The following is a 19,156-nucleotide window of genomic DNA, read 5'->3' on the forward strand; positions in this document are numbered from 1 at the left end:
TTGACTGTACAGTGAAGTTTGCAAAAAAACGTGAAGGTCTTTGTTCAAACTATTCCAAATTAAAAACTTTGTAAAAACTAAAATACAGATGATAAACTAAGCATTAGAACAATCTCACAAATCAATCGATTTCATTAGATATCAATGAACATAAAGGGACAATCGATCTTAATCGGCTTCAATGGCTAGTTAATCGACAATATCTGACAAGCGTAGACGCCTAGTTACCTGAATATATAAGAATTGATGTGATTCGCCTTCAATCGACGTCAATAGAAATCAGAAGACATTAATTAACCTGAAGTAACAATCGACATCAATCGGCTTCAATAGATTGTTAATCGACAATATCTAACAAAAGTAGACGCCAAATCACCTGAATATACATGAATTGATGTGATTCGGCGTCAATCGACGTCAATAGACATCAGATGGCATCAACGAACATGAAGTGAAAATCGACCGCAATCGGCTTCAATCACAAAAACTATTTCGAAAATCAAGTTTATTAATAATAACTTAAGACATATAGTGTATAATGGAGTCATTTCATCATCGGTAACTAGAGCAGACACATGTAGATTTTCAACAAACTCTGTTTTTTCAGCTAGTAGATTTAATTCATAGAAATGGATAGCAAAAAGAGAAAAATGCTTGATTACATTAGCAATATACCTACAAAACATCAATTGTTTTATCTAATCCTTAATAGTGAAATATATTATTGTTTGTAGACTAATTATTATAAAAGAAAATCATAATAAATATTTAATTGACTGTAGAGTGAGGTTTGCAATAAAACGTGAAAGTCTTTGTTCTAATTATTCCAAATGGAAAACTAAACTACAGATGATAAACTATGCATTAGAACAATCTTCCAAATCTACTAACAATAACAATTCCGAAAACTAAATTTGTAAATAATAACTCAAAACTGTCAACTGTCATAAATAAAAAGGAAGAAGAAGAAGAACTGAAGCTAATCGAGAGAAACATACTGAGACTTATACTGGGACCACATATTACAGGAGATGAAGAGAGAATATTTAAGAAAAATAAAGAAATAGAAGAAGAAATGGGATGAGAAAATATAATATAAGGTATGTAAAAGCACAAAGACTAAATTGGGGGCGACACATCATGAGAAGAAAACCTACAGAAATAGTGAGGAGCAACAAAAAACTATAACAAAAGGCGTTACCCACCCCAATAAAAAGATATGTAGACGTCCCAATCGCTAGCTATAATCCAAGAGATTAACCGCCATGATGATGATGATGATAATGACGTTTTGTTGGGTAATAATAGGGGAAATATGTTCTCTAGATATCATGTTAAATTAGATCCAGAACTAGACGACGACTATTGGGATTCTAGGTATTACTTTTGATTGGTAAAAATCTTAATTAGTTGACATCAAAAATACTAAAGTTATATCGTTAGTAGCGGACATTATTCCTGCATGGTTTGTCTGTCATAAGATCTCATTAACTTCATGTATGAAATATGTGGATAGATATAAGGTTTGTTCTTGGTAGCTGCACTGGCAGAACTAATTCAGGAAGGGTACACTAAAGCGTTCTTTGTAGTAGTGCAAGAGAATCTATCTAAATAGCCTTACAATTACCACATTATACTTCACAAATTTTATAAGAGGAAAATTGTAAATCTCTGAAAGGAATCGAGTAGTATTTTTTATGGGGGTCTCAGGCAGCTGGACTTTTTCAAACAATGATCGTCATATTTCAACTCATTTCCAGAAAACCTCAAAAAAATTCTATCCCAAACCTTCCTCATGAATGAATTTTGACTATTGAAAGCTGTAATGAAATTCGAATAATTAACTTACTCCGCAATAGCCCATGCTAAACCACACCCATCGTAGGTAGAAGTGCCTCTTCCCAATTCGTCAATAATAACCAAAGAATCGCAGGTAGCTGTCTGAAAAACGGAAAAACATTTATTCCGGTATTGACATTTTGTTATCTATTTGTAACTTATAATTTGAGTGAACAATCATTTTATTCAAAACAGAAAAACCTAGAACAATATTTTAAGAAATACGACATTTCAAGTTAAAGTTTGAGGTATTTTAGGATGAAAATTTGATTGCAATTCGAGAAACAAATGTTAAAATTTTCCATATTTGGGAACAAAATTGAAAATCTGCACAAAAATTGTACCTTAATAATAGTAGAAGTTTCAATCATCTCCAACATAAATGTTGAAAGACCTTTCAATTGACAATCCTCAGCACCAACTCTAACTAAAATAGCATCTACAACAGATATCTCAGCTGCCGAGCAAGGAACTAAGCTCCCAATATGAGCCATCAAAACTGCAGTACCTATACTTCTTATGTATGTACTTTTTCCACACATATTTGGACCTAAAAACAAAATAAATGTTACTTCAATAATGAATTTCATCAAATACACATGATATTAATTTCTAATAATATACCTTTAAACAAAATTGTTTATATAATCTAGATTTTTGGATCATAAAAAATATTGCATTCAATTTGAACAAAAAATTATACAGATATAGAATTAAGAGTTCACAAACATACAATTAATATTATAATAAACAAAAATTTTGAAACAAAAGCTAAGAAAAAATGGAAGGGCCTGTTTCATTAGTACGTATTTCCTCATCTGGAATGCTTAACATGCTTCTAGTATCAATTCCAATTTCATTCCAACCAATTCAAATCAATCCAGGGTGAACTAGAAACTTGGACAGTTTAGAACAAGAAGAAACTTTGCTGATCTGAGTCGTTTTACCAATACTACCACGGCAGACGTCCTTCGGAGCTGTCCAATATACTAGAGGAGTATTTGCTAGACATACTCACCAGGCAGACGTGGCTCATGAACACCAAGTTCGCCTACAGACGCCTAGAACGTCAATTTATCGGGACTCCTTCCTTTGGAGGAGTGCAAGCCTGTGGAATCAGCTTCCAAGGCACGTCTTTCCCAGACATTACAACAGAAGTTCAAGATTAATATCCATAGCCATCTCCACACGACAGGCACCATTAGAGCTACTCCAGTGTAATAGGGTTTAACCTCTTGTGCTTGCTTTTTGGATAAGAAAAATGGTCAAAATCATTTCATATTTGAATGAGTCTAAGAGATAGATCTCGTAACTTCTGAAGAAAATGTCTGAATGCATTATATTAAATGGATTCAGGGATCAGAGTTGTTAGCAAGCTACACCTTTATTCAAAGTAATTTTGAAATTTGATCCAAGTATCCTCAAAGTAGGAACATCAAGTACATGTGAGCTTTAAGATGGACTATTTAAATGACTGCGATTATGGTGTATCCCTACGTGTCATGGTACTCCATACCATTATGATCCCCCACTATTGGCATTTCTTGGTTGTATGCAGTATTTAAAAATTCCTTTGGATTTCGGGTCACGTTTGTCATCACCCAATAGGCAATATATTAAGTTGAGTGAGAATATTACAATCAACCAATGATGGTTTCTACATTCTAGGTGAGCTGTAGCCAACTATATTCGTGCTGTTCAATGTGCTGAGGTTAACCCAAAGCTCTTCTATTAAAGTTTCGCCCAAATAATAAATTATTTGTTATTTTTGGTGGTGAGTAGATTTGATGATATGGAGAGATTGTCAACTATTTGTATACATAAACAAAGTAATAACTATGTCAAATTCATTACAATAATTTCGATAAACACTATTCAGAAATTTCAACAGAGATATTGAAAATTGCTTCACCTTTACCTTCTATCTTCTAAGTTTATAATTTTATATAATATATGAATACAGTACTTGATACAAGAATGTTATTATTTGTACCAAGACTTTTGAATAACAAATTATATATACAAATAGAAAAAAGTAAACTCACCTGTAATAATAAACATTTTTTTGCCATCTTTTTCAAAACTAACATCATTTGGAATAAAAGAAATATTTTCTTGAGCCTCGATACATGGATGTCTCACTTTATTTAATTTCAAAATACCTGATCCTCCTGGAAGTAGTTTGGGTTTCATGTAAGGAATTCTAGCGGAAATAGCTGCTATAGCGAAAGATGTTAATACATCTACCTTTGCTACAAGTATATTGAGATTTTTCAAAGTATCTGCGTATTCAGCTAAAATTTATACGATTCAGATTAATAAAGTTTTGAAAAACAAAAGTTAACAAATTGGATACAGAATTATCAATCAAGCAATGGAAATAATTGAATCAGAAACTGATAATTTGAGAAAAATCATTCACAAATTTTAATTTAATCATTATATGAAAGAATAGGGTATTTGAAAGATTCTCTAGATGCATTAGATTTACTAGACGAGATTGGTAAAGTTTTGAAGGTATTATAGGTCTAATTGATGACTCTATTGGTGATAGATATATTGTTACTTGGTTTATGTGGATACAATAAAATCATTTGACTCTAGAAATATTTCAGGTGAAATCTATGCCACTCAGAGCTTTAAAGAATTCCAAATAAATGAAATCATTTCCACTTTCACAATGTTTCCAACGACTCAATTCCTTTCAGTTGTCTGTTTCAGTCTTGTTAGACATTTTGTGACGTTCATTTGAATATGCAAACAAATTGGAAACAATGGAAGAAATAGAATTATGATATTTACGAATTCTTTGTTAACAAAAAACAAAAATGGAAGTAACAAAATTATGAGAAGTAACCTTGAACAAATTCTTGATGAAAAATGGCAGATTTTATTACATATATATCGACAAAATGAAAATTAGCTTTTTATGAAAATGTACAAAAACGTAATTAAATTTCATTTTTCGTATACAATATAGAATTAGAATTTGTACACACAAAAAAATGATAATAATTGAAATACTGCAGTTTGTGCTCAAATTAAAATCTGTTTAGATGCATACCAAAAAAGAAGTATATGGTTGGCTATAATTACGACAAGTGCAATCATCTATTGAAATCATTGCACACATCCACAGTATAAAACATGTTAGTATTGGGTTGGCGACAAAGTAATTTCGGTTTTGTAGTATAAAATAAAACACTTTTCCCCTAACAATGAATAGTTTTTAATCTTATATATATTTTCCATTTTGCCCAATGACCATATCTTTCTTTTAGTTTCATGATCCCGCGCTCATAACATTTCTGGTTCTTATCAGCAAAAAACTGAAGCAGGTATGATTGAAGGTCATCGTCGTTTCTGAAAGTTTGACCATTTAAAGAATTCTGCAAACTACCAAATAAATGGTAATCAGATGGTGCCAGATCAGTGCTGTATGAGGGATGTGACATCACTTCCCAGCCAAGCTCCAATAGTTTCCCACAAATTGCCAAAGATGTGTGAGGCCTTGAATTTTCATGGTGGAACACTAAACCTTTCCGATTTGACAATTCTGGCCGTTCTTCTTTGATTGCTTCATCCAGTTTTATTAACTGTTGACAGTAAAAATAAAAAAATGATCGTTTGGTTCCTTGGAAGCTGCTCAAAAATCACAACAACTTTGTAGTCCCTCTAAACTGACAGCATAAGATTTTTTTGTTGTTTTTCAGCTTTCAATGTGGTTTGTGCTAGAGTATCGTGTTTGCTTCATGATCGTTTTCGAACTATGTTACTATACAGTACCCATTTTTCATCATCAGTGATGATTCTTTTCAAAAAGGGTCGTTTAAGGTGCATATCGCAAACGTAGATTCTTTGTGTTAAATGAATTTCTCTCAATTCGTGAGGTACCCAAATGTCAAGCTTCTTAACTAGCCCAAGACATTTTAAGTATTTTTCAATTTTTGTGAGCGATATATGTAGACTCTTCGCAACCTTTCGAACAGTTATATGACGTCAATTATAACTTTGATTTGCTAATCATCAACTTCAATAGGTAGACCAGAAAGTTGCTCATCTTTAAGGGAAAAATCTCCAGAACGGAATTTTTTTTAACAAGTTTCGACACTCAATTTGAAATTAACCCACAACTAATAGCTTTAATAAAAAGCACGCCATACTTTCTTCTAAAGTTACGTCAATGTGACCAGTATCACGTGACAAACGGCAAAGTACAGCACTAACATAAGTTATTCAAAAAGTAAAGCAAGGCTCTCTATCATTAAAAAGCGAAAGTACTTAGTTGCCAACCTTATATTTAACATTTAAAGGAGAAAGTTGAATAATCAATGTAAGATTTTATGAGCCTTGATTTTCTCAACAATTTCCTGTGTTCAACGTCTATAAAAAGTGATAGATTTAGAAATTTGACAATTGTTGAAGGAATTATAACTAACAATATATTTAATTATATAGATTACATTAACTTACAAGCCACTTCAATAAGTTCTTTCACAACATTCTTTTGACGTTCCTTATACTCTTCATTAACAACACTATAGCTTTCACTTAAATCAGATAACTTGCTGTTTGTAAATCGAACTCCACCTTTAATTGCACCCAAAATTTTAAAATCTTTGTGTTTTCTCAACGATTTTTCGTCTTTCAAAGTTACCCTAAAGAAATAACCAAGTTGTTCAGTATATTCTAGTTTGACACCTTTATTTTTATCCAAATCCAAATCATTTGCAACTCTACTTAACACTTTTTGCATTTTTTCTTGAATTTCATCTTTTTGTTGGGCTAACTCTGAAAATTTTTATTTTTTTTTAGCAATAGAATTATATTAAGTTTAAATCAGATTTGATAGAAATCAAATTTCCTAGTATGATTAGAATTAGCAACTTACCAGTTAAACTTTCATCGAAAGAACTTTTTATTAAGAATTCCGCTCTATCAACCAACTCAAAATCTAGAGTTTGTTCTATCATATTTTGGAAATTCTGCATGTCTGATGATAGTTCTGATAACGGATCAACTAACATATCATTTACGAATTTGTTGTTTAATTCTCTCAATACTTTAATAATGGCAGGTATAGTACTAACAGCTGTATATACCTAATAATAGAAGTCCATTCATAATTATTTGGAATTTAAATTCAACAGTGCAAGGCAAAATGTAACAGAAAATATAAATGATAATCTAAAGTCAAAACATATTACCAAATCGTAATATTAGTGATACCAAGAGGGTAATTGATATTTACTCAAAGATCATGGACCCACTGGATTTCAAAGGTTACAATAAAGAGAATGAAATGTTCTATATTTCTGTTTAAGGCAGTATCTAGTGATTCAAAAATGTATTGACAGTTTTGATTCTCCCACTCCAGATACTCTAATAATGAAGGTGTATTAAATTGTTGTTTGCATAGAGGGGTTGCCAATACAGGCGGGTAGACAAATGAAGTAAGAAGAATCTATTCGACCATATTAGATATTCACAGAGGATGTTAAGTAGTCTTCAAAAATGGTGCTGTTCAAAATACTACCGGTTCGAAATACTTAGCGTGATTGTCATACAAAATGTAAAAAATTTTTTTAATTACTATATTAATTTGAAAAATCAATATTTGCAGTACCCTTATAGTACTGTTAGAGAGTTAAAATTGTTATGTGCAATAGTATTGAAATGGATACTTTTAAAGAAGTTATTAACATTGCTCCAGGCAACAATTGATTCATTTTTAATATTTTGAAGGGCTGTCATAGGCACCGGATACTCTATAAATGTGGTAGAAGTGATCAAAGAATGGAAAATATCCCCTCTCATTTCAATTTACCACGTTCTAGTAAATTCCAAAATTCCAGCTAGTGCTTATAAATTTTGGGTATAAATAAACATTGTTATCATATTTAGCTCTGGCTGCAGTGGTTTGAAAAGGTAAAATGAAAAAATAAGAAATATTTTTAATAAATAATTTCTTCAAAGAATTTTAGGTAGAGAATATCAGTAGTTCTTGTTTATAGGTTTTTTCACATTATTCTCGAGTAGTTTCAAATATGTAAACAAATGAAAAAAATTAGATAAAAATATATCTATGTGTAATTTGTAATATATCTATAAAGTTGTTATTTTGGGATTTCACATTAACAAAAAAGTATCTAAATGTACTATTATGCACTGAGAATATTGAAAAATCTGTGTTAAAAATCTATTTTTTCTGAGAAAGTACTATTCTGCCACTTTCCATTATCACGAAACCAAGAATTATGATATTCTTGCAATATATATATATATATATATATATATATATATATATATATATATATATATATATATTGCTAAGAACGCGTCTCCGCCCTGGAGCCGGTCCTGCTTAGATGTAGTGGAATTATACACTTCGGCGAAGGCACGCGGCGCCTTTGACATACTTTTTATAAACCGCGGAATCCGTTTGATGTTTGTTTCATATAAATCTTTATTATAGCAGGCGGTTATTTTTAAGAAATCTTTTGAGAGATATATGAGGAGTTTTTGTAGTGCAGTTTAGTTCAGTTTATAATTAACAGAATGAATTATCTAATTAATCCAAGAATTTAAATAAATTATTCAAGTTAATTGATAGTGATAAGTGAATTATTATAAGTTAGTTTAGTGTATAATGTTTGAATAAATTGAGAACGTAAGAGACAGTGTCTATTAATTCACCCCACGAGTAGAAAGAGTGTAATTAAATACGAAAAACATTAGATTGGTGCCAGGTGTGGGATGAATTAATAGACACAGTCTCTTACGTTCTTAATTTATTTCAACACTATACACTACACATGCTTCTAACTTATCACTATCGTTTAAGTAACTTAACTAATTTATTCAAATTCTTCGATTACTTTCTATTTCGATCTATTCACTACGAATATACCAATATTTATTAAAAAACTGAACTGCGCTACGTATATATATATATATATATATATATATATATATATATATATATATATATATATATATATATATAGAATAAAGAATTCTCAGAACTTCTACAAAATGAAGAAACAAAACAAATAAATAAATAGACCTCCCTTTATTCAAAATAAACAAAAATAAAAAGGATCTTGTGAGCATGTAGGTACTTTCTAATAATTAAATGAAAAATCCACTATTGAGTAACGTATTTATAGAAAGAAAGCTCATAGCTGCCTCAAACAAATCAAGGAATAAGTTCAAAGAAAAAGAAAAGCCAGAAGACTATAAGAACAGAAGATACTAAATAATCTTATCCAGCAGTTAGGAAAAAAATTCACTGTGTCAATGCGCACGTGATAAACAAACGGCAACTGTATTTGCCTTATATTTAAAGAATATTTTCTAAATCTCCGGATATAGAAACTAATGATGAAACCGATAATAACGATGATAGGGATATTAATGAAGAAGTAAATAATAGTGATCAAGGAAAACTATAATTATGAATGATTGAAAATATTGATTGAAAGTATCACTTTAAAACGTACTTATGTTTATGTATATGGAAAAACACCTTTTTTCATAAGACTGTTAGATTTTCTTTTTTTCCCGTCTCCAGCTAATGGCGCAACACATTTTAACAGAATTTGAGTGATTTTTGGACATAGTTTTAATCTTCAAATTAAATTATTTTGAATTAAATATCTACAGCAATGCTACTAACTAGCATATAATATTTTCCTCTGCGTAAAGTGGATTATTACCTTGTAACAATCCTGAAGAGTGGCATTTTTCGAACCGATCTTTCTAGATAATGGCACCAAATCCATAACTCTGGGTAACCATTCTTTAACGAGTTGTGTTCTAATGTCGAGATTCATTGAAATACACTCCACCACTTCCAATCTTTCATTTATAGCATGAATATCTTTTAAAGGTTGTTTTATCCACTGTTCCAATAATCTACTTCCTTGAGCTGTAGCACAGTTATCTAAAAGTCCTTTCAGACTGGATGATTTATCAACGCGTTTAAAATAATTGTTTGGGCCTGTATTTGAAGCTTTAGGTATAACATGAAGGGCGAACAAAGCTGCATTATCAATTCTTACAAACCTGCACATTAAAAAATATAATTAATTATAAAGTAATAATTGAAATAATAGCAATTTTGAGTTTCAAATGATCAAATTAGTAATTTATTAATGGTATCCATTCAACAGTTGCTTATGAATTCTATTTCGGAGGATTCTGAGGGTAATATTTTTACCTGCGAGCATCTAGAGTACTGAGCTTGAATTGATTAAAATTTTTCTCATCTTCATTTAAATTGAGAAATTTAATGAGAGCAGATAAACAACCTAGTGCATTCTTGAAATTGGTTTCCTTATAAGAAAAGCAGTTTCTTTGTTGGTCTTTCGAAAAGTATAAAAGTCTATTTAAATCCTGTGCTAAATCTCCTGCAAAATCCGATGCTTTAACCTTCGCTATTAGAATGCCTAAAAAATTATGAGAAAAAGAAATTTTATACATTCATAACAATTTTCATATACAAGTATACTATACAAAATTTCGATTTTTTAATCTAAAAAATATTAAATGAATTATTACATCCTCCAATCATTATTGTATGAAATACAGATATTTTAAAAAATGTTCGAAAGGAAGTTGGAAACTAAATCGAATTTGAACTGCACTTATTTTCTCCTTCTGGAAACAAATACATTTCACATTTGTATGACTCTAAGAAGTGAGGCTCTATCGAATTGATGGGTTAGGGCTGTTAGGCTACATCATTCTTTGGATTTCGATTTCTTCAAGATAATTTTCGACGAGTCTTGTGATGTAGTAAGATAAGACTTCTAACGACATATTTTAACAACATACGACCCCATACTATTAGTAATTCTCTACCACACTCAAATTTAGTCATACGCAAATCTTCTGTTTTCTCATATTTACACTGGGAGTCATCTATCAAGGCCGAAGAGGCAAAATTTGACTCATTTGATAACATAACATGATGAATAAAACAAAAGGTTAAACAGTAGTGTCTTTGGGCAAAATAGGTCCTGATTTGCTTCAGATATACGTCCATGGCTCTGAGCTGGTCTTCGTGTCTCTGAAAAACTTCATAATGCTTTGGAAATCGACGATTGTGCCCCATGGAATAGTTGTGCTACTTGTACATGGGAAGCTTTCTTGAGTCAACCCAATAGCTACAGCAAATTCTTCGCGGGTAAGATTATTGTTTTGGCAGATATTATGTTCTGTTTAAAGTTTTAATCGAGTACACAGCTAAGTTGTGTATCGAGATGTTCGAAAAACCACAATTTTTTCAAAAAAAATTTTTACTAAATAAAAATATTGCTTTAGTATGTCTTGAAAGTATATGATGATTATAGATTTGTGAATCTTAATATTTGTTCCCAAAACACAAAGAATAAATAGCTAAATCGATTTAGAAAAATAATTACTCTTCCAACAATTGGCTTGTTGTGATGTAGCATCTTGATAAAAACAGTTATTTAGCATAAATATCATAATTTTAATTTTGCACTTCTCTATTTATTGGAATACTAAAGATGTTATCTATTGGGTTTTCCTTTAGCTGGAAGATTCTTGATGAAAACTTCATATTTTTGTATTAATATACATGTTCCATTACCGTACAAGGTAACATCATTATTTATTTATAATTGGCATTATTTTAAATAAATTTCAATACAGTTGAACATCGTAAATCCGGACTTCTAAAACGCAGACTATCTAAAATCCGGACTGATTCCTTCGTATCGTAATTTTTAGCTTCCGTATTTGACACTAGATGGCGACACTATACAGAACGATAACATGAAGAATATGTTAATAAAGTATTTAAACTTTTTATTATTATTATTTTATGAATGTGTTTTTGTGCATTATTGAACGCGGTTTTATTGTATTTTAGGCATACCTCTCTCTCTGTTTACATTATTATGTAATGCGATATGATTTCTTTTTAACCCGATAGATGACGTCACCATAAATGCATTCAAATGTTCATATGACCTAAAATACGGAAAAATCTAAAAACCTAACCAATCCTTTCCCAGGGATTCCGGATTTACGATGTTGTACTATAATATAATTCTAGTTAATATTTACCATTCCTTTCCAAAACTTTTCTAAGTGCAACCAGATCAGGTGTTTCTCCATTTGGTAGTATACATTCCTTGGGACCAATCTGAGCAATCAAACCTTCTAGTTCCGAAAATGAGTCGTTATCCGTAATTTCACATACTTCAAATTTACATTCAGTGACATTAACACAACTCAATGCCAGTAACTAAAATAAGCGTAAAGTGGAAAAAAGTATTACATAAGGTTGTTTCAAATAAAGAACCTCTACATAGTTATTTGTTAACAGACAGATTCAATTTAGAAATCTCTATTAATAAAAGTCTTAATACTAAATACTTTTCACTATACATAACAGTAATAATAATAAGCGTATGATATTTCAAAGAATCTAAATATTATAAGCAGTGTTTCAGAAAAAGGAATAGCTTATGTTAGTGCTGTACTTTGTCGTTTGTCACGTGAGACTTGTCACATTGACGTAACTTTAGAAGCAAGTAGTGCGTGATTTTTACTATTACCGTAAAGGAAAGAAAGCTACTGCGAATCACAAAGAAATTTGTGGAGTTTATGTTGCCGATTGCTTAACAGAGCGCACGTGTTAGAATTGGTATAAAAAATTCCGTTCTGGAGATTTTTCCTTCAAAGTTGAGCAACTATCTGGTTGGCCTACTGAAGTTGATGACCAAATCAAAGTCATAATGGAGGAGGATATAACTGTCCGAGAGGTTGCGAAGAGGCTACATGTATCATAAAAAGTAACATAGTTCGAAAACTATGATGGAGCAAACACGATAAATCAGGACAAACCACATCGAAGATGAAAAACAAAAAAGCTTATGCTATCAGTTTGGTGCGATTACAAAGGTGTTGTGTTTTTTGAGCTGCTTCTAAGGAACCAAACGATCAATTCTGATGTATACTGACAACAATTAATGAAACTGGATGAAACAAAGTAAAATTACCAGAAGTTTCAAATCGGAAAGGTTTAGCGTTCCACCATGATAATGCAAGGCCTCACACATCTTCGGCAACTCATGGGATACTATTGGAGCTTGGCTGTAAAGTGATGCCATATCCCCCTTACAGCCCTAATCTGGCACCATCTGATTACCATTTATTTCGAAGTTTGCAGAATTCTTTGATTAGTCAAACCTTCAGAAATGACGATGACCTTCAATCGCACCTGGTTGAGTTTTTATTCTATACTACAAAATTGAAATTACTTTGTCGCCGACCATTTTTATAGCAATAGATAGAAAGAGGACTTAACATGTTTCAAGTGAGCTTTTAATTAACATGAATGAAAATTGAATGGATAAAACTGTTTTAGTTAGAATTTATTTAAAAGTGCTTTCAATAAGACAAGAACAAGCTATTAAATTGATAGTTAGTAAGGTGAAATTAATAAGTTAATGATAAAGGTGTAATCCAAATTGTGAAGTTGAAATGATTTGAGTAGTACAGGAGGAAATTCAAGAAAATATTTGAAATTATATAAGACAAAAATAGATAAATACAACTTACTTTATTGGGACATATTTTAATACTCATGACACAATTTGTGAAATCAATAGGTACATTTTCAAAAAGTAAATCCTCAAATTGACTCAAATTTCCAGGAGATCCTTTATATTCCAAAGCCCATTGATTTCCTTTTGTAGACTGCTTGATGTACACTTCGACCCTGTACTGCCGGACGATTAACAGTTCTCTTAGAAACAATTCAAATTGTCCCTTACTGACAGTTACATAGCTCAGTTTCGGTTCATCGCCCATATATTTCACGGGGGTAGATAAAAATTCGGCAGCCAGATCAGTATCCTCACCATGAAGAGAATAATATTCATTACGATTGAAAAAACGTATAGTTGATGATGGTTTCTGAAAATAAGACATATATGTGTCCAATAAATAAGTTCAAAATTTTTAAAAACTAATCGTTAACAACAATAGGTTCCTAATTTAGTCAAATTATTTTCTGCTGGAAAAGTTGTAAGGTGATTCTACGTTGCCCCTTCTACATATTATGTATGAATTTGATATGGAATTTGCTAACCAAATATCTAACCATATATAAAATATTTCACACAATATGGAAAATGTACAAATTCTTTAGACTATACTAAATACAGACATAGTAATTGTAATTGGAGAGGCAAACGCGAAAGTTGGCAAAGAGGAAATGTATAAAAATATAACGGGAGAAGAAGGCAAGCACGAAGGGTCAAATAATATTGGACTTAGATTGATAGCATTAGCAGTCGAAAAAGATATGAATATCAGAGTACCCACTTTCAGAGAAAAGACATTTATAAAGGTACTTGGATTAGAAATGATACAAATACACTTTCTGGTAGGTGTCAAAATTAGGATAAAAACATGGAAAAAACGAAAAACCAAAGATTAAGTAAATTTTATACGACTTAAGCGATTTAAAGAGAGAATGTACGATAGACATTGAAGAATACTTAAGCACCCGAGAAGAAAGCCACACACTAACAATTGAAAAAAACTGGCAAAAAATTGAACTAGTAACAACACGAAAAAAAATCTCCAACTGAGAAAATAACGAAACAGTTGGCTAGATGATGGTTGTGACAGTGAAATAGAGCAAAAAAGGGAATTTAGTCAAAAAATATTGTAGAATAGAGATGAGAGAAACACAAGTGAATATAATAACCAAAGAGAAAAAGTAAAGAAACTATGTAGAAGGAAAAAAAGAATATCTTTAGAAGACAAAATAAAAACTATAGAGGGAGAATATCAAAGAAAGGAAATTAAAAATTAATACAAAGATGTTAAAATACATAATAAAACAAAACGAGAGTTCTATCACATGAAGGAAACCTTTTAGGTGAAAAAGAAGAAAAAATTAGAAAATGGAAATAATATTTCGAAGAAATACCTATGTCCAAAATGACAGAACCGAAAATGCACTCGAAGAAATAGCAAAAGAAGAAAAACTTGAAAACCAGCTTACAGTAATAGTGATAAATAAGATGAAAAACAATTGACTCGGAGACAATGAAGTAACAAAAGAACGAATAAAGCATAGCGGTGAACAGCTTAAAGAATAAATTTACAATTTACTTTGTCAGATTTGCAAAACCGAGAAAATGCCAAAAGCATGGAGAAAAGACATTATATTACCCATTTACAAGAAGGGAGAGAAAAGGAAATCGAACTAAGAATTGCCAAAAGTAACCGCTGTACAGGCACCCTTAGAAGACTATTAACATCGAAAAACAATATTGAGATACACCCTGACATACGCCTGTGAAACTTGGGTAATAACGAATAAAACTAAATATAATTTTTGCTGAAAAGCAGATAGAGTTAGGATGGGAGAGAAGATCAAACCATGAAATTTATACATTATATATACGTTTATAAAGACATAAAGATTACAATGGCTAGGTCACTTGGACGAAGACAGGCTCTTGAAACTAGTTGCATGGAAGATACCAGAGGACAAGAGGAAAAAGCGTAGACCAAAAAAGTGGCAGAGGGAAGTAGTGGAAAAAGACCTTAGGGAGAGAAACATCCAGAGCTGGAGAGAAAAAGCAAGAAGTGGAGAAAAATTACAAGACTATAGACCTAAATGGTCTGCATATAAGCCTATATATAAAAAATTCTTCATTATATATATATATATATATATATATATATATATATATATATATATAAGATTTTGCGGAAACATTAATTTCAAATTATAAATACTTTTAACAATTACAGAACAAAACGGACAGTAAAGGAGGGAGTACCTTACTTAAAAAGTGTATTAATAAAGGCATTTTTCATAATCTGTTACACATGCTTCAAAAGTCAACGGATACTAATTTAATTTCACTATTAGATTTTCATAAAACCTATTATATTTACTTCAAAGTGACGCAATTTGTAAGAAGAATGTATAAAAAAACTATTTGCGTTGGTAACAGATATAAAATTGTAAAAGCGAATAAAGAAGTCAGGCCATATAAAATCAGGATCATGAAAAAAGTAAACGATACTGATATAACAATGTTTTGCGTATATGTGATCATAGGAAAAAACGAGGTTAACTTGAGAAATATGGGAATTTCGAACGAGGCACTGCACAAGATTATTATGAAGAAAATGATAGAATGAACATGAAATAGAATAGATTTTGAATTATGTTAATTAATCATTTTTGGTTTTGGCGAAAAATTTGCTCACAGTTATAAGAGATATGAATTTCTGGATATGAATGGACAATAAACTGAGCAGTAGAATACCTGTGATGGCCGGTATCAAACTAGGGGACAACCTCAGCCCGGTCTTGTTGAGCATCATAATGGATAAGATTATAAACAAGGTAAAGCGAGCTGGCAGAGGATACTGGATGGGAAGCAAAAAAATCAAAATAGCATGTTATGCTGGTGACACAGTGATCATCTCAGAAGATAAGTTACAAAGGCTACAGTATAGGTTTGAACAAATAGCGAAAGTTTTTAACATGCAAATATCCCTGAAGAAAACCAAATTTTTTACAGTATCCAGAGAACCGAGAAGATGTAAACTCGCAATATAAGATCGGAGTGTAGAACAAGTGATGTCATTTAAATATCTAGGAGCAAACATAACAAGTAATAGAAATCTAAAAAATGAAGTGATAGCTCAAACAACAAAGGTGTCAATAATATCGGGGTACCTGAGAGATGTAATTTGCCGGAATAAATATATGATTTCCAGGAGCAAAGTCAGAATATACAATACCTGTGTGAGACCAGTAATGACTTACCCGATAGAGACCAGAGTAGATAACACCTTAACTAAGCGGCTTTTAAGAACTACTGAAATGCGAACGCTGAGATCAATAGCGGGACACACCTTAGTTGACCACAAGAGAAAGGAAGGAATAAGGGAGATATGTGACATCCAGGATGTAGTGATGGGCGATAAATCGACGAAGGAAATGGAAAGACCACGTGGACAAAATGTTGGATGACAGATTGCAAAGGAACAAAAACCGAATACATCCCGACCACCAGGACGACTACCTACAAGATGGTACGAAAGCTTGTCTTCATCATCCCAGCTGCAACTAGGCAACCATTGATGCAAACACAGGACTAAGTCCTAACATACGATGAAGAAGAAGAATGAATTTCTGCAACTATCTATTTTATATTTATAAAATAATGTATGATGTTCGAAAATCAATGTTGAAATGCCAAGAAAAACATAGTCTACATATAAAAATTTAGGTTTATATTTCTCAATTGTTTTAGAAAAACAGTTAAAAATGTAAGTAAATTAATATTTTATGAAAATGTTTTCGTTTCAGTTTGAAATCAACTACTTAACATTTCAAAATATTTCTAGTGCAGTATGATAAACATGACCTTGGCATAAAAACATATAAATTTTATATACAGACATAATACTGCAAGGAAAAATAAATAAAATCATTGACAGAATAAATGCAATCTTTTCTTTCGAAAAATATTGTAGAAATTAAAATTTACTAAATATCTTATGTGTATTGTTAACATCAAAAATTAGAAGTTTCATTTTTTAATAAGCATCCGCAGTATTTAAAAAATTAAGTTATTCAACTTTCATCCTTTGGACATTTTTAATATGAAAAATATGCTCATTTAATATACTTGTAGAATAATGACATCAATAATTGTATTAAACATTAGTTATCATGAATACTTATAATAAGATATGTCTAGACTCACATAAATTATGTCGTCACTCAAATAGAAAAATGTTTTTGCATATCCCACTGTGCACAACATAGCTTTCAGGAATCCTCCTTTGGTGGGAAGTCGCCAAGATTTTATATTTAATGTAATTTACTAATTTTCTTAATAATAAAAATTGTAATAACAAAGTTTATGAAAATCTATTTGAAATATATTTCATGGAACAAAAATTTAAGAACAAATCTCGAGTAGATAATTCTGATTCTTAAAATTATGATCAGCAATTATTTGGAGTTTAGTATTCACATATATTATCAGTTCTTGGAATTTATTATAAACAACTCGTGGTAGCATATATATACAAAAACATGTGCCAACTTACGTAAAATCTATAACTTATTGATAGTAAATGTTCTGAATTCTCAATAAAAAATATTTGAAGAATTTTTTCGAAATATCAATAGTTTTTTAGTTACTCACGATTGAGAACTTGGAATTTTGAGTGAAAAATTTGAGTAAAGTAGTTTTCGCGAATAACTCTAAAACTACTCATTTTATTTAAAAAAGTATAATAAACAGAATTATAACTTATGAAAAAACAAAGAAAATCATTTACATTTAGTACATGTAAATGTGAATTTACTACTCGGTTATGAAGTGCATAAATATTTTTGATATATGTTTTCATTAGCTCGATTTTAACCTGTTATGAAAATACGATATATAGATGGTTTCTAAAGAATCAACTAGACTTCAAGACAACTTGGAAGCCATTTGGATGGCTTTTATGAAGCATCTACCTATTTCTAACATTTCAAGGAATAGCGTTTATTGCAGACGCCATCTATCATTATTATGTGCTTTCGATCTGTCGAAGTTTTCTATTCATAGTCAAATAATGGGAAAATAGGAAGAGAAAATGTGTGTTTCTTATGCCATTTAGCGTCAAACGTCTCGAAATATTCTTGTGGTTTGCCAGAATAAAAATTTATTGTTTTTAGATTCTTATATCATATTATTGATGATAAGTTTTGTTTCCAATACGTGGTCATTCTTATAGGAGATCGAGCGATAAGGATTTTGGATTAGTCAATAAAAAGATTCGAATAGTGCAGCCTGTGAAACTTTTCGCCTCCGAATTTTTTTAAACGGAACCGATTTATTTGAAATTTCACACATAGTTAGAGGAGAGGTCAATAATCATTAGTGACATAGTGTCGATTTAAGCTTACACCCCGTTGGGAGTTGACATCCCTTCTCGGATAGACGGGGAGCTGGCTACAAAAAACCTAATAAAAAAGTTTCGCGCGCGCACGTCATGAGGTTTTTCAGATGAGTTTTCCGACACTTTCGATCACTTCTTACGAGGGTTTTCCGGCCTGCAAAACTTCTTGCACTATTACACCGCTCTTATTTGAGGCTTAAACCGCACGTTACAAAAAGTTTCGCGCGCGCACGTTATGAGGTTTTTCAGATGAGTTTTCCGACACTTTCGATCACTTCTTACGAGGGTTTTCCGGCCTGCAAAACTTCTTACGCTATTACACCGCTCTTATTTGAGG

General features: G+C 31.2%; 1 protein-coding gene across 3 annotated transcripts in view; it reads right to left on the reverse strand.

The window, feature by feature from the left end:
* Nucleotides 1-19,156, reverse strand: part of LOC130442856 (DNA mismatch repair protein Msh2) — a 57,503-nt gene that overhangs the window by 2,104 nt on the left and 36,243 nt on the right. Inside the window, exons 1-10 of one of the 3 annotated variants that reach the window (XM_056777238.1) lie at nucleotides 17,628-17,949; nucleotides 13,438-13,794; nucleotides 11,938-12,118; nucleotides 10,061-10,289; nucleotides 9,558-9,906; nucleotides 6,731-6,941; nucleotides 6,313-6,630; nucleotides 3,885-4,133; nucleotides 2,184-2,389; nucleotides 1,850-1,941 (exon numbers count right to left, since the gene is read on the reverse strand). In XM_056777238.1, coding sequence (XP_056633216.1) covers nucleotides 1,850-1,941; nucleotides 2,184-2,389; nucleotides 3,885-4,133; nucleotides 6,313-6,630; nucleotides 6,731-6,941; nucleotides 9,558-9,906; nucleotides 10,061-10,289; nucleotides 11,938-12,118; nucleotides 13,438-13,794; nucleotides 17,628-17,687 — 2,252 coding nt within the window. In that variant the 5' untranslated portion in view covers nucleotides 17,688-17,949. Of the gene's footprint in view, nucleotides 1-325; nucleotides 676-1,849; nucleotides 1,942-2,183; nucleotides 2,390-3,884; nucleotides 4,134-6,312; nucleotides 6,631-6,730; nucleotides 6,942-9,557; nucleotides 9,907-10,060; nucleotides 10,290-11,937; nucleotides 12,119-13,437; nucleotides 13,795-17,627; nucleotides 17,950-19,156 lie in introns of those variants that run through there. The other 2 variants (XM_056777239.1, XM_056777236.1) reach the window with 2 other exon arrangements.

This window comes from Diorhabda sublineata, chromosome 4 (assembly GCF_026230105.1).
Source record: "Diorhabda sublineata isolate icDioSubl1.1 chromosome 4, icDioSubl1.1, whole genome shotgun sequence".
NCBI classification, from domain to species: Eukaryota; Metazoa; Arthropoda; class Insecta; order Coleoptera; family Chrysomelidae; genus Diorhabda; species Diorhabda sublineata.